Consider the following 17600-nt stretch of genomic DNA (forward strand, 5'->3'; position numbering starts at 1 on the left):
GTTGCTTAATTTTTTTATACCTCAAATTCCTCAAATGTCAAACTGAGATAAGGAAAGAACTTACCTTGGGGTGCCTGGTGGCTCAGTGAGTTAAGTGTGTACCTTTAGTTCAGGTCATGATCCCAGGGTCCTGGGATCGAGCCCCATATCTGGGTCCCTACTCAGCGGGGAGCCTGCTTCTCCCTCTCCCTCTGCCTGCTGCTTCCCCTGCTCATGTTCTCTCTCTCAAATTAAAATCTTAAAATCTTAAAAAAAGAAAAAAGGAAAAGAAAAAAGAAAAGGGAAAAAGGAAACAGTTCTGGGGCTTGGATGAGAGAAGACGTATAATCACAACACGGTTATCAGGGGCCGCCCTCCCTCAGATAGGACATGAGGCAGGGTATCTGCATCCATGTTTTTTCTTAGTTTTATTGATTTGTGTTTTTTTCTGTTATAACTATAGGCAACAGGAAAAAAAAATGATTCCCTATGATCCTGGAACCTCTAGAACCCTCAGCTTCCTCATATTAAATAGTGGTTAACAATAATCTTCATTAAAGGGCCGGGTGCACATGAAACCAGTGCTACAGGCCCACGCACCTGATCCAATCCCCCATGACAGATGTTCACCGCCAGCAGCATCACAGGACACACGCCTCCCCCGCCCCCAGCTCCCCACTTTGCCTTTCTCCCTGGGGTAGAGGGTATGTGCAGACGCGCACTGGAGACGAGAAGTGAGCAGGATGGGTGGGATGGAAAGGAAGAGCAGAGAGAAGTGCTAACAGCAGAGGAAGGAGGAGAGCAGGAACAAAGCTGGGCTGCCCCTAAGTTCCTGGATTCACAAAGAATGGCTACGTCCATCCGGACTATGGCTGCCAGAGCCGAGGGGGCCAGGGACCGGGACTAGTCACAACACAAGTATGTGCACCTGCCTTGCCAGGACGAGCCCGTTCACAATCACGTTCCTGAAAGGCGGCTGTCCAAAAAGAGCAGTGGCCAGCACCAGCAGGGTGTAAAACCTGGAAAAAAAACCCAAGAAGACAGCTCAGCAACAACAGAAAAGGAATCTAAGCATAGGGGAAAAAAATCTGTGGTTATTTACTGGACTGAATTTCTACTGTAGGTCAGTTACACCTCTTAAAGAACCTTACAGCAAAGGTTCTTAATCCAGTAACACATTAGAATCATTTGGGGTGTGCTAAAAAAATCACATAGGACCTACCGCAAAACCAATCAGTTTAGAAAACATAAAATGTGATTTATGGCTAATAAAGGCCTGGACTCAGTACTGACCCCCAGCCGCTGAGGACAGTACTGTTGACTTCCTCGAAGGAGACAGCTGGGTGACAGTGCTGGCCTTCCTATCAGGACCTCCAGACATGTCAGGCTGCAAATCCAGAGACGTGTGTGGCCTTAGCGCAAGGTCACATGGGACAGTCTGATGACAAAAGACACAGACATTCTCACCCAGAAGTCAGAAGGCAGAGACTACATGTAGGAGCACAGACGATGTCTTTGCTCTGCCAGCCGTCACACAGGCTGCTGTGTGGCTTGTTCCTAAACTCTACCACCTCCCTGTAGCCACCCCAGTAAGTGACGCCCTGGTGTCATCTCCAGGCTGACTCTACACTCCCAGAACATGACGGGACATGGACTGATATCCCTTCCTCTGAAGGCAGGTCAGGAGGACCTGGTTGCTAGGACAGGCAGCCCAAGTCTGAGGGAAGGGGAGGGAGGCAGCGAGTGCCTACAGACCCACGTGAGGGCTGTTAGATGCTGACAGACATCACCGGGCCTCAAATGACTTACTGGCAAGGCGTCTTCCCTAAGAAAGGTATTGGACCTGTGCCTAAAGAGAAATGGATTGGATGCTGAAAAGAGCACCTTCTGGAACATTAAGGATGGAATTCAATCAACTTGTTGTATCTACTGCAAAAGTGTCAAAGCAGATGACGACACCTATCTTCCTTAAACATTTCTGCAACATCACCACTAATGAAAGGAGAATCAAGGAGAAGGTACTGTACCTTCCTCTCCTTCAGATGATGGCATTGCTTTTAACAGGTACCAGATAAAACCAATGCCGAAATCCGCCCACCATGGTTTGTCTTTTTCCCCCAGTCTGGATTTTTAGAATGTTAACTGTGTAAGAGTAGCCTTAACATCTGAGCACATTTCCAATCAACCCTTAAATTTGTAGCACCCAAGCCATTATCTTGTACGTACTCATTAAAGTACTCATTAAAGATTTGAGTAAATGATTTATTTATTGGATTTTTATTTATTTATTTGAGAGAGATTTATTGAGAGAGATCACAAGCAGGCAGAGAGGCAGGCAGAGAGAGAGGAGGAAGCAGGCTCCCTGATGAGCAGAGAGCCCGATGCGGGGCTTGATCCCAGGACTCCGAGTTCATGACCTGAGCCGAAGGCAGCGGCTTAACCCGCTGAGCCACCCAGGCGCCCCTGAGTAAATGATTTAAAATGAACAAGCTGAGGGGCGCTTGGGGTCCTGGGATCGAGCCCACATTGGGCTCTCTGCTTAGTAGGGAGCCTGCCTGCCCCTCCCCGCTCTCTGCCTGCCTCTCTGCCTACTTGTGATCTCTGTCAAATAAATAAATAGAATCTTAAAAAAAAAAAGAACAAGCTGAGAACATACCTTGTTTTGTGTCACTTAATCTTCAAATATAACAAATCTATCTACTCCAAAATGTCTATGAAATACTTTAAACTCTAAAATCACAGCTTTACTGTAGTAAAAGATCCCAACTCAAAAGATACTTTATTAGTATACTTGGTGGTGAGGGGGCAGAGGGTGTTTGACACAACCTCTCCAGAACCCAGCTGATAAACACTAGGTGCTCAGTAAAATATCTGTGAAATCAAATCAGATCAGTAAAAATGACTGAAGCAAGAACATACCATCCTCTGGTCTGGTCAATGCCTTCAGCAATGAAGTCTGCAGGAAATGCATCATCAAACTCCCTCTTGTTTTCAAACGGATAATGAACTTGAGCGTAGGGCATGCTGCCGCTCTCGAACCAACAGTCAAACACTTCAGAGATGCGACGCAACACTCCCTTCCCACAGCGGGAAGGGATGGTCAGATGATCAATGCTAAGAAACAAGCCAAGCCACGTCTATTAATTTCAACCACGAAAGGACTTGCAGTTTAATTGCCAAAAGAAACCACAACACCCTGATGAGATTTCACACTCATTTGCAAGCAGAAATACTGGCAGTTATCACAGGCCTTTAGAGGCACCGGGGCGGGGGGGGGCGGGGGGCTCAATACAGGGCTTTATACCAAAGTCACCCACATCCAAATCAAAGATAGAGACCACCCTTCCTCAACATGACATGAGTCATCAATAATGTAATTCCGTAAACCAGTATTTGATTTCTACACACAGCTCCGTAATCTGCTTCAGAGGCCATGTCGATGCTCTCTGAATGACACCATGAAACCGAATCAACATTCAGAAACTACCTCTCTCTGTGAAGATCAGAGATCTTTGCCCCCGACAGCTCTTCAAGTTCTGCCATCGATCCAATGCATACTACCTGTCAAAGCAAGGTTAAAAAGCAAGAAAACCTCAGAGCAAAAATCACACAGCTTTAATTTACGCAGCATTCACACTTAGTTTTAGAAACCTCTGTTCTTGAGGACAGTTGTCACTAACATGGTTTACACTCACGAAAGGCTGCAGGTCACTGAAGAGGTGAGTGGGTTCCATTACTCTGCCACCTACCACTGTCTCAGGAGTCCCTACGTGGAGAGGACCTAACAGCATCATCTCAACATGCCCCTGCTGACGGCTTACTAGGTCCAGATCTCTGCCCAGTGTAATCAGGGTAAGTGAAATGCCTATACTGTGACTTTGAGGCATCTCTGTTTCTTCCTGACATTTGAATTTGACTCCTTGATCAGGAATCTTTCTAAGTTGAAGTTAGAACTAAATTACTGTGCGTGGACCAGATCAAACCAACGAGATCACAAGATGTCAGGTAGGGTTACGTCCAGGCAAGGAGGCTGCCCTCAGCTCAGCTGAGGCCCTAAAAGGTCCCACGCGGTGGGGTGCTGCGGGTTCTCGCCCAGGTGTCTGCTACCTAGGGAACACCACATTCTCCACCCTTCTAGTTCAGTCCTGGGAGGCCTGCTGAATTGTCTTTCTTCTGTTGCTCACCCCTTTTCTCTCCTTGTGAGTAACTGATGATCAGGCCTGAGAGTCCAGACCTATACCAAGTCATGGCATATGAAATCCCCCCTCATGGCAGTTAAAAGGGAAGGCTTAAAACACATTACCAAAATATTGCCAACCTTGAATTTATAAAACCAGGTGATTGTGTGTGTAAATACGTACATGGGTCTAAGGATATATCCCCATGACGGCTTCTGTCCAGCATGTGGGGGTATATCCATAGACCTATATACGTATTTACACACACATGTGGATTCCCTAAGAAAAATACAAATTGCCTTCTTTACTTTTACACAGAGGGAGATTTAAAAAATTGTATTTAATAAAAGTAAATTAAAAAGAAATTGTAAAAAACCTCCAAAATTCTTATTTATATTATTCTAGGAAGGAATAAAGAAAAACGGGTGAAATAAGAAAGGGGCAAAGAAAAAAGAAAACTACATCCAGATGTACAAATGAAGTGCTTCTGCAAAAATCAACGTGAGAACACAAGGCCCCGTCTCACCTCCTCAAAGTCATCGCTGACCCACAGGGGGATGGGCGTACCCCAGTATCTGTTTCTGGAAATTGCCCAGTCACGTGCATCTTTCAGCCAATTTCCAAATCGCTTTTCTCGCACAAACTCTGGGACCCTGCAATAAACAGGTCAGACAGTCAACGCCTGAGAACATCAGTAAGCAAATCTGTAAATCAGACCTGCACAAATCTTGCATATGCTCTGTGGACCTGCTGCCCTAGAGATGCTGCGCTCACTCCTAGGAGGACGTGCTCTGTGTGGACAGCACAGGACCCTCACGGTGCTGCACCTGTCGTGAATTCCCCCGGAGATGCTCTGTAACAGGAACCCCACAGCGCACGTGCTTCCCTGCACTGCCCCCAGCTAGGGGATGGCAGCAGCCCTCAACCAGTCACCGTGATGCCAACCACCCTGGCCTCACTCCGACCTAGTCTTCAGGGCGTCCACACAATACTGCTGTTACCGACACTCATTAGCATGGGCTCCCAGCACCCACACAACAGGCTGGCCTATGCAAGGCTGATCCGGAGCCGCCTCCTGAGGCTCATGGGGACGGTCTCCTGCCATTGCACTCTAAGCTCTGGCAATGAGGTAATTCCTTAGAATACAGCTTCTCACCTAACCGCCTCAGCCTATGCCATCCCTCCACCATGATAACCTTCACCCTGCAGCCGCCCCTCCTCTCCTCTCCCCACCAAGCTTAGTCAATCCCACGGCTCCTTATACCCTGAAGTCCAGCTCGGCAGGAAACCTTCCTAAGCAGCAGGCTGGTTAAGGCACTCCCGGTCCCACACATCCTGTTCCCAAGCACCCCAGTTGTGCCCGGTATTACAAAGGTCGGTTTATAGGCCTGCACCCTCATGAGGCCACAGCCTAACAGCCCATACCCATCACTTCACACAGTAGGGCAACTAAGGAGCTTCCCAGGAATAAAAATGAAAAACTGCTTTCTTTTGGAGAAATCAGGGTCAATTTGCTAGAAAGTACAAAAAGCTTGTTCATGGGGCACCTGTGCGGCTCAGCTGGTTGAGTGTCAGCTCAAGTCACGATCTCAGGTTGTGACATTAAGCTATGCTCAGTGTGGAGTCTCCTTAAGATTCTTTCTGTCCTCCCTTTTTTACTTCCCACCCCCTGCTCGTGTGTGCACATGCTCTCTCTCTCTCTCTCTCAAAGCTATAGTTCATAGTAGCTCATAATCCTTTCCTTTTACTGCTGAGATTCTCCCCATTCTTCCAAAATGAAATGCAGTTTTTAAGTCATGTTGGGCTCTTGTGGAAGTAAGAAATAGTGATCGTCCTCGGAACTCTCGGTGAAAAAGTGTTCCATAATATGCAGATTCAGCCCGACTTTATTCAGCCTTACAGGCTGCAGTAACACCTCCTTGCAGGTCACATACTCGCTGAGAGCAAGGCTTCTGTCCCACTAGTGCTCATCAGCACGGTCTACGAACTCAACACACATCAAAAGCAGGAAGCACATATAGCTTCTGTAGGTAGATTCAAAAATAAACATTTATCCTGAAAATGACTATTATTTAAGGCTGCTAACAGAAAGGCAAAATGCTTCCTCCGTCTGCCTTATCTTACAAAGGATGCTACTTCTTTTAATATTATTTAAATTAATCTGTGGTCCTGAAAACACAGACTAAAAGAGAGCTATCAGAATTATTATAATCTGGGAGAAGTGTGAGCCCATGACACAGGACCCTGTGAGGACACTCGGCCCCCTGCTCACCAGTAACACAGGTCGTTGTTCCGCAGGAGCTGGTCCACCATGTGCTCCACCCGCACGAACCAGCTGGGCACGGCTTTGTAAATCAGGGGAGTGTCTGACCTGGGGAAGCAAAAACGCAGCATGTGGCTGCTCAGACTGAGGTATCCAGGCACCCACGGTGAGCAAACTTTTAGTCTCTTACTGACATCACCCCCATCTAGTTGGCCTTCTGCTAAAACTCCTTTTCTTTCTTTCTTTTTTTTTTTTACAAACATGAATGCCTTGTCCTTGGTCCTGCTCCTCTCCCTCCACAACACCAAGAAGGTAAAAGCTTTAAAGAACAAGAAAAAAAAAATGGTTCTGCTGGTGTGTGACAGCTGTCTAAGAAATGACAGGAGCTTCAGCAAAGAGGCAATGTGGGAACAGACTCGATGGCACTGAACATTCCAATTCCACGCACATCCTCACAGCACGATCTTGTGTTCTAACTTGTGTCATCTTCTATCTCTCCCCAAGTTCCACTGGGAAATTTTAGAGAGATGTCTCATTTTAAAGAATTGTGGCCCTGACACAAAACATCTGTACGTGTTGGTATTTCCCAGACAAGTGCGGAGGAAAAGAGGAACTATACAAGAGGAATGGAATTCAAGAGGGCAGTTTCCCCACGCTAACTGTAAAGCTTACAAATGAGAGGGGGGCCGCAGACTGTGGAACGGGCTACATGCTACATGGCCCCCACAAGCTAGAAGCTCGAGCTGGAAGTCTTCGCTTTTTCTCACCTCCAGCAGAAGGGGTAACTGTGAGTGAAGGTGCTGGAAACAAGAAGTCGGCCTTTCTCCTTCAGAGTCCTGATGATGTTTTTGTCAGCATCCTGTTTAAAAAATAAAAATCTAGCCACTAAAATATCCTGCAATACTTGGTAACACCCAAGAATTACGTGTATCACTGCAATCTGGTATTTTAATATCTAACGGGCAAAAATAACACATGTAAGGGTGCCTGGGTGGCTCAGTCATTAAGCGGCCACCTTCAGCTCGGGTCAAGATCCCAGGGTCCTGATATCAAGCCCCGCATCAGGCTCCCTGTTTGGCGGGAAGCCTGCTTCTCCCTCTGCCCACTCCCCCTGCTTGTATTCCCTCTCTCACTGTCTCTCTCTCTCTGTCAAAAAAAAAAAACAAAAAAAAAACAAAAAAAACCCCCCCCCAAAACAAAACAAAAACACATGTATTGTAAAATATACTCTGTCCACAACTGAGGCACAGTCTAACTTTAGGTATCTTCCTGAGCACTTCCAGACCATGTGAGGTAGTGAAGTCTTCCACCAGTGACGACAGCCTTGAAGCCTCAGCGCTGCTTCAGGAGTTACCAGTCAGTGCCCAGTTCCAAGGACTCCTGCCTGGGAAACTAGCATGCTTTCTCTGAAGATACTAGACCCTTAGAATGTGGCTGCTAATATCTATCTTTTTCTGGTTTTATGTGCTGAAACCAAACCAAACCAAACCAAACCAACTTTCTAGAAAAAAAAAATCCAGATACGAAGCTATTTAATAAAAAGCTGCTTAAAGAAAGAAGTGTGATGAAACCCACACCTTTCTCTGTCACAGAGACACAGACCTTCACGTACTGTCCCGTGAAATCTGTCACTTCTGCCGTGAAACAGCCTGAAGCATCCACAGGGCAAACGGGAGGAGAGTCTTTCTGAATGATGTTGAAGTCCATACAGACCCGATAGTCGTCCTGGGGACAAGGGGAACGAAACAGGTTGAGTGTGTACCAGATAGGAGTGTGGGAGGTGACAGATTTACAAGAGAACGCTTCAGTATTCTGACACCTAAGTGCAGTGGACTTTATCTTCTCAGCTGAAGTTAATTCAGGACCATTTAGAGAATCCCAGAGCCTTGTAGCTGGACAGGGATTACATCATCTTCCCAGCCGTTACTGCACACACCCCTGTATACAGCACGGTATCCACTAAAGAAGGAGTAAGATGACACACATGTGTCCCTCGTGAACACAGAAACAAAAATACCCAACAAACTCCACTCGACACTACAGTAAAAGAAATCATTCACCACAATCAAGTAGGATTCACTCTGGGGATGCAAGGATGTTCAGTGCCCACAAATCAATCAACGTGCTACATCACATTAACAAAATGAAGGGTAAAAACTCTATGATCCTCTCAATAGATGCAGAAAAAGCACTGGATAAAATTCAACACCCACTTGTGAAAAAAACTCAACAAAGTGGGTTCAGAGGGAATATACCTCAACATAACAGAAGCCATATATGAAAAACCCATAGCTAACACCACACTAAATGGTAAAAAAAAACTGACAGCTTTTCCTCCATAGTCAGGAACAAGACAAGGGTGTCCATTTTCACCACTTTTAGTCAACATAGTACCAGAAGTTCTAGCCAGAGTAGTCAGACAACAAAAACAAATGAGACATCCATACAGGTAAGGAAAAAGCTGGGCTGCCACTTGGCCGATGACATGATGACTATATATAGAAAACTCTGAACACTCTACCAAGAAACTATTAGAACAAATAAAATCAGCAAAATCAGATTTTACAGGATGCAAAATCAACATACAGAAATCTGATGTGTTGGGGCGCCTGGGTGGCTCAGTGGATTAAGCCACTGCCTTCGGCTCAGGTCATGATCTCAGTGTCGTGGGATCGAGCCTGCTGAGCAGGGAGCCTGCTTCCCCTTCTCTCTCTGCTTGACTCTCTGTCTACTTGTGATCTCTTTCTCTGTCAAATAAATAAATAAAATCTTTAAAAAAAAAAAAGAAAAAAGAAATCTGATGTGTTTCTACACATTAATAACGGAGTAGCAGAAAGAGAAATTAAGCAAACAATCCCATTTACAATTGCACCAAAAGTAACAAAATACCTGAGAATAAACTTAATCAAGGAGGTAAAGACCTGTACTCTGAAAACTGTAAAATATTGATAAAAGAAATTGAAGATGACAAGAAATGGAAAGACATTCCGTGCTCATGGACTGAAAGAACGAAATTCTTAAAATGCCCATACTACCTAAAACAACGGACAGAGTTCATGCAATCCCTACCAAAAAGCCAACAGCACTTTTCATAGAACTAGAACAAATAATACTAAAATTTGCTTGAACCACAAAAATTCTGAAGCAATGTTAAGAACAAATCTAGAGGTATCACAGTCCTAGATTTAAAGGTATCCTACAAAGTTATAGCAGTCAAGACAGCAAGGTACTGCCGCAAAAAGACACAGACCAATGGAACAGAATAGAGAGCCCAGAAATAAACCCATGCTTATCTGGTCAGTTAATCTACTACAAAGCGGGAAAGAATATACAATGGGGAAAAGACAGTCTCTTTAATAAACAATGTTGGACAAACTGGACAGCTACATGCAAAAGAGTGACACTGGACCTCTATCTTACCACACACAAAAATTAAGTCAGAATGGATGAAAGACCTAAATGGGAGATGTGAAACCATAAAACTCCTAAAAGAAAACAGAGAGAGTAATCTCTTGAACGGCAGCCACAGCAACATATATATGGCTATGTCTCTCCAGGGAGGGGATTCAACACTAAAAATAAACTACAGGGACTACACCACAATAAAAAGCCTTTGCACAGCGAAGGAAACCATCAACAAAATAGAAGGCGACCTACTGAATGGAGGGAGATATCACAAATGTCCTATCTGACAAAGGGTAAATATCCAAAATATATAAAGAACTTACACAACTCAACACCAAAAAGCAAACTGTCCTATTAAAAATGGGCAGAGGACCAGAACAGACATTTTTCCAAAGAAAATAGCAATGTTAACTGAGATGTGAAAATATACCCAACATCACTCATCAGGGAAACACAAATCTAAATCACAATGAGGTATCACCTCACACCTGTCAGGTAGGCTAGAATCAAAAACACAAGTCTGTGGACAAGGTAGAAGATAGAAGAAACAGACGTCCCAAATGTGGGTAATTAATGCAGCTGGATGTCGTGAACATCAGGATTTATTTTAATACCTCTTTACATCTGTGTATATTTGAAGAGTCCTATAATAAAAATCTCTGCAGAGGTTAGGCACGAAAGCAAAAAGAATGGAGACAGACTAACTTCACTCCCACTCACAGAACGATCAAGCCTCTGTCCCCAGTGGGCGTTTTGTTCATACACAAATGACATCAACAGCATTTTTAGAAATATTTGCATTTTTAGAAAAACTACTCTGGGAAAAATTTAAAATTAGCCACACCATACAGCTTTGAGGAGGTCAAGTTCTGCTCTCACCGAGGTGTGGCACCTCTCCGCACTCTGATGATCACAGAGTGAATCGAGGCCCTTCTTAGAACTCACAGAACTGCACACCGAAAAGAGCAGAGTGCACAGGCAGTAAATTATGAATGAACGGAAACAAAATGCCGAGCAACACCCAGGATTCAGCTCGTCATTTTCAGAGATCAGCTCAGAATGAAAGGAAACTGCAGATTTAAGTTTGATAAACCATCTTTGGGGGCAGTGCGCCTGAAGAGTAGGGCCAGTGTGCCCAAGAACGAGGTGCATCTCACACACACACACATACACACACACGACTCAGTGGCCACAACGCTCCCTTTCCATAGACACGATTGCCAAGACTTCTAGTACTCACAGCACCGAAGTAAGGAGCCTGGTGCACCACTCCTGTGCCCTCCTCCTCCCGCACGTAGTTGTCAGCAAGTACCGTGAAAGCACCGCTCTCCTTGCACTGGAACAGAAGGGTCAGCAGGCACGTGGATGAGACACTGCCACGTCGTTCATCAATTTTGTAACAGCATATGATAAGAACATAAAAAAACTTTTTTTTTTTTTTTTTTTAAATAAAGCTAGTCTTGGGGCACCTAGGTGGCTCAGTGGGTTAAAGCCTCTGCCTTCAGTTTGGGTCATGATCTTGGGGTCCTGGGATCACGCCCCGCATAGGGCTCTCTGCTCAGTGGGGAGCCTGCTTGCCTCTCTCTCTGCCTGCCTCTCTACCTACTGTGATCTCTCTCTGCCAAATAAATAAATAAAATCTTAAAAAAAAAAAGCTAGTCTCCTTAAAAAAAAAAAAAAAAAATTTTTTTTTTAAAAAGTAACCTCTGTACCTAATGTGGGGCTCGAATTCCAGACCCCAAGAGTCACACACTCTAACCACTGAGCCAGTCAAACGCCCCTGAAAAAACTCTTCACATGCACAATTCTTTTCAGAAAGAGGACAGAATAATTCAGATTGAGAAGAAATATGCTCTTTTATATGAATAATCTTTCTCTTAGAAATGAAATAATTGGGGCACCTGGGCGGCTCAGTGGGTTAAGCCTCTGCCTTCAGCTCAGGTCATGATCTCAGGGTCCTGGGATCGAGCCCCGCAACGGGCTCTCTGCTCGGCGGGGAGCCTGCTTCCTCCTCTCTCTCTGCCTATTTCTCTGTCTACTTGTGATTTCTCTGTCAAATAAAATCTTTAAAAAAAAAAAAAAAAAAGAAATGAAATAATTACCTGAAGACCTGAAAATGTTCTAACTTCCTTAGTCATAAAACTGGGCTTAATTAGCTCTTCCAACCCCCCAGCCCTGCCATTACTCCCCGCATGTAGCTTCTCATGCAGCCTCAGCATATGCGCCCCCCCCCACCACACCCCTGGAGTGCTGCTCCCGGTCACCTTCCCGTCAGCCCTGCTACAAAGGCAAACAACAACAAATCTGGAATGGGCGCCCAGAGTGAGAAGTTCTAGTTAAAGGCGCTCCACACACTGTAGAGAAACATTGTTGAAAAGTCAGGTTACTATATAAAATGCTGCAGACCTACTTCTACCTTCATCTCTATTGCTTTGCACACACCGGTTCAGCTGAACTGACCCTTTGCTTTCCTGTCTTTCTGCTTCTGCAAAATGTACTTTCAGAAATGATTTTCCAGAAATGATTTTCATACTTAATCACATTTAATCCAATGATCTTATGAAAAAGGCACATAGTATTCCTATGTTTCTTTTATTCCCCAAAGATTTTATTTATTTGAAAGAAAGGGAGAGAGAGAGGGAAAGAGAAAGAACGGTGTGGGGGGCTGGCTAGGAGGAGAGGGAGAGGGAGAAGCAGGCGCCCCGCTGAACAGGGAGTCCGACAGGAGCTCAATCCCAGGACCTTGGGATCACAACCGGAGCCGAAGGCAGATGCTTTAACCGACGCCCCTAGTGAGTTTTAAGACAAAAAAATCCGAAGTAAAATATGTTAAGATAAACAAGAGAAGAACGGAGCAATGAGATTTTTCAGGAGAAACCAGAGGCATTTCAAAAAAATGTTTTTTTCAGGGGCGCCTGGGTGGCTCAGTGGGTTAAGCCGCTGCCTTCGGCTCAGGTCATGATCTCAGGGTCCTGGGATCGAGTCCCACATCGGGCTCTCTGCTCAGTAGGGGAGCCTGCTTCCCTTCCTCTCTATCTGCCTGCTTCTCTGCCTACTTGTGATCTCTGTCAAATAAATAAATAACATCTTTAAAAAAAAATGTTTTTTTCAGATGGTATCTGAATTCAGCTCTGAAGAATAGGTTGTACTTGAGCACATCTGACTTTAAAGAAAGGTGAGGGATTTTTTAGACAGAGGAAAACATAGTGAAAACAGAGGCAGGGAAGGAGGAAAAGCAGTAAAGGAGATGTTTAAAGCAACATTAGAGGATGTGGCTAGGAAGCAGTCGGGCCAAGCGGAGTACACGCGAGAGGAGTAGGGGGCAAGCGGCTGCAGGCTCACAGCGAGGAGGAAGGTCTTTACAGCTAATCCTTGAACAACACAGATTGAGGGTCTACTTAAACATTTTTCTCCCTAAGAGTGGACAGCAAAAGCCATAAGGTGTTTATTTTCAGCTGCCCACCCCAGTCTCCAGGAGACTGAATTAAAGGTGACTGGTGAGAGGTGACACCTGCTGCCCTGAGTACCCAGGGAGCCTGCCGAGGCTGCTGTCAGCCCTCTGGGGACCTGAGGCCAGGTAGTGCTGCAGGTCCTGTAGTGACAGGGTGGTGGGGTCCAGCACCCAGGGCTGGCAGACAGGAGGCTGGGCCACAGAACGGGCCCAAAGAGCGGGGACAACGCTGGCACTCCCAGCCCTCTGGCAACCGGGCTCCGGGGCTGCATCAGGACAGGTGAAGCCTGCTCTGGTTGGGCACAGACTCCTCCCTTAAAGGCACCCCAGCCCACGTGTGGCCACAGCTGCTGATGGCCATGGGGCAGCTGCCCTATGTCTCCGGCCTGCTGGGGAGCCACTAGAGCAGATCCAAAGCCACCAGGACGCAGGACATTGCCTTCCTGGTGGGTATCCACTCTTGCCTGGTCCACCAATATGTGGTGGTTTTTTTTTGTTGTTGTTGTTTTTTCTTTTTTAGTGAGGAAGTTTTCTTTATTCCTTGTTTTCTAAGAGACTTAAACACAGGGAAGCTGAGTTTTATTAAAGGCTTTTCAGTACTTGCTGAGGTGCTGCTTTTCTTCTTTAGCCTATTAAAATGTAGTTCATACTACATTACAGATCACTGAGTGTGATTCTGTAAAAATTCCTACACTTCTCTACACTATGCTGCAGTTTTTGTATATGCCACATTCAACCTGGCAATTATTCTTGCAAGTGCTACATCTATACTCAGACTATAAATTAATTGGTATTTATGCACACATGTTAACTTTTCCAAGTTTATGTATCATGGTTCTGCTAATCTCATAATATGGAAAGTTGACTTTTTCTATTCCAGGACAGTATAAGATATGCTAGGACTTCATACTTTGTGTCTTTCTATAGAGAAAGACATATATACTTAATGGTTAGGAAAACAAAGTGTTCAGAACTGTTTAAAACACCAAGAAGTTTTTTTTAATAAATGTATGTATACTACTAAAAATACTATTACATATTTTCTCTTCCTTATGATTTTCTTAATGATTTTTTTTCCTCTATCTTAATTTAAGAATATAGTATGTAACAGGGGTGCCTGGGTGGCTCAGTGGGCTAAAGCCTCTGCCTTTGGGTGGGGACATGATCCCAGGATTCTGGGATCGAGCCCCGCATTGGGCTCTCTGCTTGGCGGGGAGCCTGCTTCCCCCTCTCTCTGCCTGCCTCTCTGCCTACTTGTGATCTCTCTCTCTGTCAAATAAATAAATAAAATCTTAAAAAAAGAAAAGAATATAGTATATAACACACATAAAATACAAACTATGTGTTAGCCGACTGTGTTATTGGTAAGGCTTCTGGGCAACAGTAGGCTATAGCAGCTATGTGTGGGGAAGTCAAGAGTCACCGTGCCAGGCGGTGCCACAGTACTTGGACGATGAGAAACATGGGAAAACACTCAAGGAGCACAAAAATGAAGAGACAGATGTGAGCGATATTGTGGACAGAGCCCAAATGGCAGAGGTCACCTGCACTAACCAAACTCTATCCGTGAAGAGACGGGGATCAATGGGAAATTCCTGCGGACTCTATTCTTTTGGTGATGGTGGTGGGCTTTCAAGTATGGAATCTCTGTTGCCAGAAAATGAAAACTGCACAAAACAGCTCTGTGACTCTTAAGAAAACTAAGTTACCACATGTATGAACTTTGCCTTGGTGGCCAGGTTTTAGAACACCTGCCTCATCAGTTTCCTTGAAATGAACTCTGTTTAGTGTTACACACAGGTTTTATTCTGAGCACTTTCTTAAATTTGTTTAAAAAACAAAAAACAAAAAACACAAAAAAACAAACAAACAAAAACCCCAGAACAAAACAGAACTAACAAAGAAACAAAAAACCCAATAAATTTCCTGGATGATATGTTGACCATAAACAACAAAAATATACAAACTTATGTGCTTCCTTTCCTAACTTGAGAAAAGTATTAAAAACATTCCCATAGATTTTAATTATTAAACCAAGAAAGCAAAACAAACACAATTTAACTTTGTTACTACTAAGACAGACTTTGGATCAGGACATCCACACAAGCCACAGGAAACCCACACAAGACACAGACAGCTAATAAGTCACAGACAACCGTCTAAGCCAGGCACACCATACAAGCCAGGGGACAGCAGTACAGCGACTCCCACGACAGGCATCATCACAGCACTCTGGTGACCCAGTACTTAGGTACGGAATACCCGCGTGGTAGAGGTCCCTAAGCTCACCTGCACAAAATAGTCAAACAGGGGCCTATACTTCTTGCCTTTGAGACAGGTACCAGGAAATCTAGAAAAAGGAGAAAGGCAAACCCACAATTAGACTAAAATCCTCAAAGAAATGAAACTACAGAAATTAAGTCACAACTCCCTCCTGGTTTACTACTTGTTTCTTAGTCGTTAATGCTGGAATGTGTGATGTGAATGTACTCAGTAGTATTAGCTGAACTTGAAAAACTGAGCTTTGGGGTAATAGTGTTTCACCTTTCAAAGTTAACTCACACATGCACGAATCAATAATTTTATATTCACCTTTCAAGGATCTCATAGTCACTCTCCAACTTATAGAGGGCTGATAATCTGGCTTCCATTAAAATGAGTAATTTTCCTCTGACAACATCTAGGAGAGCAAGGGGAAAAGTGGACTTCAGTGACATTCAGACTTCGGCAGACTCTAGAAACGCACCAGCACATCATCCCTTGCGGGGTCCCGTATCGCCGCACCCCATATGCGCAGCAGTCACAGAAAAATGCACCAGGGCACCAACGCACACTGCTTTCCAGACCCAAAGAAGACAAAAACAGCACATGCACTTAACTGAACTTCTCTCCATTTTACATAAAGTAATCTTTATTTTCTCCAACCAGAGGTAATATATGGGAATGCTTAAAAACTGTAACATTAACAAATCAAGAAACTCCCTGAGTAAAAGTCCCTGCTCATCTTGACACTATCATTTGAGTGTCGACCTCCAGGTATTTTTTTATGTTTATACTAACACAAGTCTTATGTAAATGGCTACTTTAAAAAAAAGTAATTATGGGATATCAGTCAATACCATTTTCAGTCTGTCTTTACATACTATATTGTGAACATTTTTCCATATATCAACACAGACTGTCCTTTCTCATTCTAAATAGCTGTACTGTAATCTTCCCATTCTAAAGAAGTGCAAGTCATTTTTAACCTATCAAATAATACTAGACATTGAAGTTGTTTTCAGATTGTTACTACTGTGAACATGGGGGTAATGAATACCATTGTATTTATCTTTGTACCCTTATTAGAGTGTTTCTGGAAGATACTATTCTAGGAATAGAAAAACTAGAATAAATGTATAAACATTTACAATTTAATAACAAATGACAAATCGCCTCATAAAAAAGACTAAACTCACACCTGTAAAGTATGACATACCAAAGGATTTTTTAAAAGTTTTTATTTAGAGGGGTGCCTGGGTGGCTCAGTGGGTTAAAGCCTCTGCCTTCGGCTCAGGTCATGATCTCAGGGTCCTGGGATCGAGTCCCGCATGGGGCTCTCTGCTCAGCAGGGAGCCTGCTTCCTCCTCTCTCTGCCTGCCTCTCTGCCTACTTGTGATCTCTGTCTGTCAAACAAATAAATAAATAAATAAATAACTCTATCTTAAAAAAAAAAAAAAAAAAGTTTTTATTTAAGTAATGTCTACACCCAACATGGGGCTTGAACTCATGTGCCTGAGATCCACAGCTGCATGCTCTTCCAACTGAGCCAGCCAGCCACCCCTGATATACCCAAGGATTTGCTAGAGTCTATGATGTAGATTCAGTTCACTGTAAGAAACATGAGAATCAACAGATCATTGAAAAGGCCTTTGCAATTCACTGAAAAGCTACTAGAAACAACACTGCCACCCACCAGCTCTGGCTGCATCAGACCTTCACTGTCACCAGAGTCTACGTTTTCTGGATAAAACTCAGGACAAATGACTCACCAGGTACCTGTGTTGCATGCAGACAGTGGAGGGACAGGACTGAAGTCCTTCCACCTGATGGCCCCTCAGATTATCAAGCTCACTAGAGAAGGAACGGCCACATCCCCAGGGAGACACAGGGAACTCTCGCCATGGGCCTGTCCCTGCCTGGAGAGGCTATGTGCCCATGGCTGGGAACATAGGAAACCAGCTGCTGACCCTATCTGCTCCTAAGGCACTTTTTTTTTTTTTAATTTGAGAGATAGAAAGAGCAGGAGAGAGGGGAGGGTCAGAGAAAGAGGCAGCGGGGGCTG

The 17600-nt window shown here is 44.4% G+C and overlaps 1 protein-coding gene across 3 annotated transcripts in view; it reads right to left on the reverse strand.

Annotated features, from left to right (window-relative positions):
• Positions 1–17600, reverse strand: part of IARS1 (isoleucyl-tRNA synthetase 1) — a 69089-nt gene that overhangs the window by 28445 nt on the left and 23044 nt on the right. For all 3 annotated transcript variants that reach the window (XM_044266028.1, XM_044266027.1, XM_044266026.1), the window contains exons 8-17: positions 15869–15956; positions 15566–15626; positions 11066–11161; positions 8023–8145; positions 7188–7279; positions 6430–6528; positions 4684–4810; positions 3467–3540; positions 2899–3093; positions 912–998 (exon numbers count right to left, since the gene is read on the reverse strand). In XM_044266028.1, coding sequence (XP_044121963.1) covers positions 912–998; positions 2899–3093; positions 3467–3540; positions 4684–4810; positions 6430–6528; positions 7188–7279; positions 8023–8145; positions 11066–11161; positions 15566–15626; positions 15869–15956 — 1042 coding nt within the window. The remainder of the gene's footprint in view (positions 1–911; positions 999–2898; positions 3094–3466; positions 3541–4683; positions 4811–6429; positions 6529–7187; positions 7280–8022; positions 8146–11065; positions 11162–15565; positions 15627–15868; positions 15957–17600) is intronic.

This window comes from Neovison vison, chromosome 9, assembly GCF_020171115.1.
Source record: "Neovison vison isolate M4711 chromosome 9, ASM_NN_V1, whole genome shotgun sequence".
Lineage (NCBI taxonomy): Eukaryota > Metazoa > Chordata > Mammalia > Carnivora > Mustelidae > Neogale > Neogale vison.